This window comes from Anoplophora glabripennis, unplaced genomic scaffold (genome assembly GCF_000390285.2).
Source record: "Anoplophora glabripennis isolate ALB-LARVAE unplaced genomic scaffold, Agla_2.0 scaffold86, whole genome shotgun sequence".
NCBI lineage: Eukaryota > Metazoa > Arthropoda > Insecta > Coleoptera > Cerambycidae > Anoplophora > Anoplophora glabripennis.
In genome coordinates this window covers 306070-313320 of record NW_019416242.1, presented here as the reverse complement: position 1 = coordinate 313320, position 7251 = coordinate 306070, and the positions used below count along the sequence as shown (strand labels likewise).

Genomic DNA, 7251 nt, shown 5'->3' with positions numbered 1-7251 from the left:
ATTTCAAATTTCAAATGATTACGCACCTTCGAACAGCGAATGAATGAAGTGACTTTTCGCGCATGAGCATGAGATGACATTTGGATTCAAACTATTCAGAGAAAACGCCAATTCCCCCGACAAAACCCTGTGGAATTATTTCTCTTGATATCTAGAGAAAATATTCCAGAAGAAAATTTCAAAAATCACATTATCTGTGTGTCAAGAGAAAATGACGTAATTTTCTCTAATGAACTAATTCTCCTGTTTTCAAAAATCAAGCCCCTGATCACATTTTTTATTAAAAAAAAAAAACAAAAAAACATTTTATTATTAATAAAAAAATGTGATTATATGATGATCAGACATTATTATGTTATATAAATAAATGTGAATGAAATATCTAATAAAACACACTAAAAACACAAATAAAACACACATCAACACTCGCCAAACCTAACCAACAATAAACAATAAACATGAACAAGAATGACATGAAATGATTCATAATTGCAATTGTCAAAATTTATTCTACAAAATCTTTGTGGCGACATCTATAGACTCTTTCCCCAACTTGTATATCCATCTCAAGCCACGTGGTTCCCAGAGTTTCCCCATTTTTTCAAGTATAAGTTCTCAGGCCCTGATCAGGTCCTGATCAGGTCAGGTCAGGTATTTTACGATTGAACTGCTGCATTCAGAAAATTACGTCGACGATAATTCCATATAAAATAATGTGCTGAATCTTTTCGTTAGTCTGGTTAACTGATAAAATCCAATAACTTAGAAGTACTTCAATGCGCTTAATAAAAAAATATATATAATTTAAGATTTAATTAAGTGACCCTCGAAAGGAACTCAGCTTGTAACTTGAAGTGTCATTTTTTTTACTTTTATGAAATATTTAGAGGCTATGCTATGTGAGATCAATTATAGACATTATTATAGTGCAATGAACATTTTCAATTAAATTAACTAATCTTATAATAAGAAATTGAAGTGTTTAAGGATCAATTGTGTAAGATTTCTATGGATCTACCAGGAAAATTTGACAAGAGTATGAGATTGAAAAGATATGGTGTTTGTTTCGTGATATTGTTCATATTATTCGTTATTTGGAAACTATCTATGATAGAAACAGGTATGCATAAGTACTTATATATTATAAAATATTCTAAATGTTGGGTTCAACTCTAGGCGTGGATAGGTTGCAGTCTATAAAAGAAGCTTTAGAGCTACATAAAGAAACGCTACATTTATCTCAACAACAAGTCTTATTACTGGAACATTTAGAAAATAGCAATAATAACGAGAACATCAATCTTCCAACAATATATGCAATTACTCCGACATATTGGCGACTTGTTCAGAAAGCCGAGCTTACTAGAATATCGCAGACGTTAATGCTTGTCCCAAATGTGCATTGGATAGTGATTGAGGATTCAGAAACAAAGACAGATCTAGTTCGTAATTTAATTCTCAATTCAAAATTGATGGTCACACATTTAAATGCTAAGACACCTCCATTCGAGCAACTAAAAGACAAGGTAAATAAAATAATCTTATATTTTCACAAGGTAACCAAGTTCTTTAAATAAAATATTACCTAAGTAATAATGGTGCAGGTCAAGGTTCATTATTCTGTCATAGCTAAATAAATTTTAAACATGACATCATAATTTAACATTGTTATAAACATTATTTGTTGAGGATCCACGATGGAAACGTCATCGAGGCGTGGAACAGAGAAATATGGCTCTCAAGTGGTTACGTGAAAATCTTAAGGTAAATAGAGGCAAAGGGATCGTTTTCTTTATGGACGACGATAATACTTACAGTATCAAACTCTTCGAAGAGGTAGGAGAGTCACTAAAACGTTATAGAAAATGTAACAGGCTTATCTTTTAGATCGCTAAGGTGAAGAAAGTAGGAGTTTGGCCCGTTGGACTAGTGGGAGGTTTGAATGCCGAAACCCCTATCATTGACCAGAAAACTGGTCTGTATTCATTATTACGTGATTTTAACAATGATGTATGTTATTATATTTTCAGGCAAGGTAACGGGTTATAAGAGCGGCTGGAAACCGGATCGTCCGTTTGCCATCGATATGGCAGGATTCGCCATAAACGTGGACCTCATCCTGTCTAAACCCGAGGCGCAGTTTTCTTACAAGATGGAGAAGGGACTGCAGGAAAGCGAGTTCCTCAGTTACTTTACCACCAAAGAGGAATTAGAACCGCTGGCGGACAATTGCACCAAAGTGTACGTCTGGCATACCAGGACTGAAAAACCCTCGGTGAACGGTGTTGTGCCCGGTTTAGAAGTGTAAGAGGTAGGAGAAATTTTCTTTTAGTCGGTTGTTAAATATAAAATCTTTATTACGTGAGGAGAAAAACAAATCGTGAACAAAAATTAATTGACTGGAATTTAGAAGGAAAACCGGTAAAGTAATAATAATGACACAAAAAAAGAAATTATTCAAGTTCCATTTCGTATTATTTTTTTTACGTTAAATTCGCCTAAAGATTCTAGAGCTAAGGGATCAGTAGTATGACGGTAACTTTATATAATGTAATTTGCTCATTAGTATAGAATTGTTGAAATTAGTTTATTTGTATATAGATAGCAATAAAGTCACATGCGAGACAAACATTTTTTATCAGGCTTAACTTTAATCAGATAAATCGAAAATAAAAGTATGCGCGAAATGATATTTGCACGATTAAAGTAATAAAAAAATAGAATCTAATACTGTAAAATTGATACAGTTTTATTCAAGCCTATGTTGATTGCAGCGGGGTGTTTGCAAGAAAAAAAATTAAGTGTACTTGTCACTCGACGAAAGTCGGTGCGAGCTGTGCAAAGAATTTCCTTTATAAACATTTATTTGATTGTAAAAATTGAATTGTACTCCATTGTTATCAGCTTCTGACATTTTAGACTAGGAACATGTCATTATAGAAAACTACATATTTAAGAACGGCAGTATTGTGAAATTTTAGTTGTGCTTCTCGTTAACAGATGGCGCTATTAACGAAAGCGTATTCTAGCAGGTCACAGCTGTGTCTGGTTAATTACTGGTCAAATTTTTTTACCATGTTTATATTTGCAAAAATGACATACACCCCTTTGTTCGTAATTAAATATGTATTGATGATGTCGATTATTACATTATAAAAAATAATAGGTCACACACATATCTAACTTTAAAAATTATCATTCCTATGACATATTGGATAGTCTGTGATCTTTCAAATTAATATGCTTAACATTTTTTTATGTAAAATTTGTATTCCATATAAACTTTTTATTTGTCGTAATGCTTTCTACGTTCAGGCAAGACTGCGTGCCGAATATTGTGTTATTTGTAATTAAAATTTTGTCGTTATACAGGATGTTGTAGGATTGGATTTGAAAATGACTATCAAATATTGAAAACGACCAATTTTCTCTGCTTTTTCAATAATTCCTTTTAAATCAATATTTTAATTGTCAATAGTTTACTTTAATTTTTTTTAAACGGACAGTGTTAACAATTTAGAGCAAATAAAAAGACAACTGTTTAAATAACATCGTTATTCTCGTACATTTTACTTTTTGTTAAACTTCTAAAGTCAAGTTATAAACTGTTTAATATTTATATAAAATTTGTTTTTGTTTCACATTTTAATAGACGATAAATGTTTGGAAAAGTTCACAAATGCTCAAAATTCGAGAAGAAACAATTTCGACACAATCTATGCACTGATATTTTATGAGTTATGAGTATCTACCATCTACCTAATACAGCCGTAAAATACAGAGTGATTCAGAACATCCAAAAAACTTTTAAATATAGAGGGGACTTACAAATACAATTTTGTAAAAAAAAAATCAAAAACGGCAAAATATAACACCTATTACACTATTAATTAATAATGTGGTTTTAATAAATAAAATAATTTAACATACCTGATGTTAACAACTGTTCAAAATTTTGTCCTCTGATGTGTAAACACATTTGGGCCCGTCTTACCCAGTTTCTATGAACTAATGCTTCACATAAGCCATTTTTGACACTTGAAAACTAATGTAAACACTATCGCAAAGACGTTAATACTAAAATAAGATTTCAGTATTCGAAATCGCCTGGGGCAATGTGGAGAGAGGGGGCATAGCGTGGATAAATTGTTCCATAATTTTTTTCTCGAAAACTAAGGATTTTACAAATATTTTTCATGACACATCTATTTCTAATTTTTTTAGATAAGTTGTGAATCACCCTGTATACAAGCAACTATGTAGGCTTGTATTACCTAATTTTTTCACATCATAGCCTCCAGAAAGCTACAAATGTTTTGTCATATTGTTAACACTTCCGTGCCTATAGGCCGGCCAATCGAGCGAAAAAAGTGGCTGTTTTTACACTTCAATATTACAGCAAATTCCATGTATTTTTAAAAAAATTCTTAGTAAAATTAAAACCCAAGTGATTTCCCCAGCAAAGTCGTGAACAATTTTTTTTAAACAATAAAAACTGCAAAAAAATGACATTTATTTGTTTTTTTTTTTTTATAATGGAATTGTCTTACTGTCAATAGGACTTTTGTAGAAAATAAAAAACCTATAAAATGTTTTTTTGTGTGACCCGATCGGTTCATTTTTTACAGAGAAAATCGGAAAAACCTCTAAAATAGACCTTTTTTCAAAAATTCATTACTCCAAAGAGTGACCACAAAATCCGCCTGTTTTTGAGACTTTGATAGAGGTGACAGGAAAAATCCTAAAAATATTCTAAAAATATCCAAAAACTTCATGAAAAATAAAAATGGGCATCACTTTCAGTTTTTCGAAAATTTTCGAAAACCACCCTTATTTAGGGGTTGAAAAGACAAAAAAAGTGAACAAATTAAGAATTATCAACAGTTGTAAAACCCCAAATATTTCTATGTTATCAAAATAATATTATGAACGTGAAAACATCCAATTTCGTATTTGATACGGTCTTGTCCGGATTGAAAATCAACCCTTAATATCCCTAAAGGGGTGAAATCATCCCCTAAACGCCTGAAAATGCAAAAAATATATTAAGTTACAATTTTTTTTCTTTTACTTTTATACTTGATAATTGAACCGTTAATAACCCACAATCACTAGATCCGAAGGAAGATACTCCTAAATTAGGATAAAACCACCCCTAAGTTCAACCATATACGTATAAAAGAAAAAAAAAAAAATTGTAACTTTTAATATATTTTTTGCATTTTTAGGCGTTTAGGGGATGATTTCACCCCTTTAGGGATATTATGGGTTGATTTTAGATATTTCCACGTTCATAATATTATTCTGATAACAGAAATATTTGGGGTTTTACAACTGTTGATGATTTTTAATTTGTTCACTTTTTTTGTCTTTTCAACCCCTAAAAAAGGGCGATTTTCGAAAAACAAAGTGATGCTCATTTTCATTTTTCATGACGAGTTTTTGGATATTTTTAGAATATTGTTGGGATTTTCCCGGTCGTCTCTGTCGAAGTTTCAAAAACAGGCGGAAAAATGGCTTTTTTTGCGGTCACTCTTTGAAGCTGAAAAAACAATCTTGCGGAAAATGTCAGATAATAATATGTAGTTTAATTGTGCGCAAGATGGTTTCTGTCCGATGCATAGTTTTTGGACAATTGCATTATAAACAAATGAGGGTCTTTTTTTGCAGAGCGTGGCGATTTATCAAAAATGGTCCGATTTAAATTCTGGAAACGGCATCTGAAAGTAGACGACAAAATCTACAATTTGTACATCTCTGATTTTTGCCTGGGCGATGGGACATATGCTAAAAATGCCCGGACCATTTTTGATAAATCGCCACGCTGTGCAAAAAAGACCTCAATTTGTTTATAATGCAATTGTGCAAAAACTATGAACACGACTAAACTACATATTATGTCATTTTTCGCAAGATTGTTTTTTCAGTTTCAAAGAGTGACCGCAAAAAAACTGATTTTCGCCCGTTTTTTCACAATTCGCAGAGAATTAAAAAAAATATATAAAAATATGTTTTTGGTCACAAATTACTTGTCGTAAAAAACTGAAGTGAGCATAGCTTTTAGTATTTGGAAAATTTTAAAAATCACCCCTACTTAGGGGTTGAAAAAATGCCAAAAATGAGGAATTAGAATATTATCAATTTATATAAAAACTATTAGCATGTGAATTATGTTAATATATATTTTTTTTTTGGAATTTTTACAATTATTTCTGATATTCTCTATTTTTGGGGATGATTCCACCCCCTGAACGCGCTTGAGGGTGGATTTTCTAATTCAACATGCTCAGTCGTGAGAATAAATCTTTGTTTGTATCAAGAATCATTCGATAGAAAAATTCACAAGCTAATAGTTTTTATATTTATTGGTAATATCCAATTCTTCATTTTGGGCGTCTTTTCAACCCCTAAATAGGGGTGATTTTAGAAATTTTTCAAAAAACTAAAATCTATGCTCATCTTAATTTTTTACGAGTAATTTGAGACCAAAAACATATTTTGATCTATTTTCTTTAGTTCTCTGCGAATTGTGAAAAATGGTTGATTTTTGCGGTCACGCTTTGGCGGAGTTGCGAATTTTTGAAAAAAGGTCTATTTTTGAGGTTTTTCTGGATTTTCGGGTCGCACAAAAAACCATTTTATAGATTTTTTTATTCTCTACAAAAGTCCTATAGAGAGTAAGACGATTCCATCATTTTTCAAGATACTATAAAAAAAAAAAACAAAAATGTCATTTTTTTGCAGTTTTTATTGTTTAAAAAAACGACACACGACTTTGCTGGGGAAATCACTTGGGTTTTCATTTACTAAGTATTTTTCAAAAGGAAATACATAAAATTTGCTGCAATATTTAAGTGTGCCAAAAAGTTCGTATTTTGTATAGCGACATCAACACGAATATCGTGGTACTTTATTGAAACAATTGGGGTTCACATTCGGCCATTCTCGTTTCGCCAAACTAACACTGGGCGTTTGTTTTTTATACGCCTAGTGCCATCTTGTCATATCAGGTGGATCGTAACGTATTGTATTGTTTAAGTCGTTAGGTGCGTTTAGAATTAGTATAAAAAAAATGGCTGTGCAAATCTATTGTTTATTCGCTTCCGCAAGTTTAACGTTTCCAATAATTTAGACTTCTGCGGTTTTGTAAGATTTTCATGACAAATACACGTTTTTTTAGGACTAAAAAGTTCTTTTATTCCAATTCCCGTGGACTCCCCAACACCCGCTCCTTCTTCACAAAAAAACCAG

At 31.7% G+C, this 7251-nt stretch overlaps 1 protein-coding gene across 1 annotated transcript; it reads left to right on the top strand.

The window, feature by feature from the left end:
• The first annotated feature begins 887 nt into the window (after window positions 1-887).
• Window positions 888-3843, top strand: LOC108910299 (galactosylgalactosylxylosylprotein 3-beta-glucuronosyltransferase I). Its single transcript, XM_018714863.1, has 5 exons — window positions 888-1120; window positions 1177-1526; window positions 1690-1836; window positions 1888-1975; window positions 2031-3843. The coding sequence occupies exons 1-5, from the start codon at window positions 1009-1011 to the stop codon at window positions 2306-2308; spliced, it is 975 nt and encodes a 324-aa protein (XP_018570379.1). The 5' UTR covers window positions 888-1008; the 3' UTR covers window positions 2309-3843.
• Window positions 3844-7251: the final 3408 nt, after the last annotated feature.

What these genes read in the sequence shown, in the direction of transcription:
- LOC108910299 (XM_018714863.1), top strand. Translation starts at nt 1,009, where the DNA reads ATGGATCTACCAGGAAAATTTGACAAGAGTATGAGATTGAAAAGATAT. An exon ending in ACTATCTATGATAGAAACAG is followed by an intron (nt 1,121 to 1,176) that starts GTATGCATAAGT and finishes GTTCAACTCTAG; the next exon opens with GCGTGGATAGGTTGCAGTCT. An exon ending in GTATCAAACTCTTCGAAGAG is followed by an intron (nt 1,837 to 1,887) that starts GTAGGAGAGTCA and finishes CTTATCTTTTAG; the next exon opens with ATCGCTAAGGTGAAGAAAGT.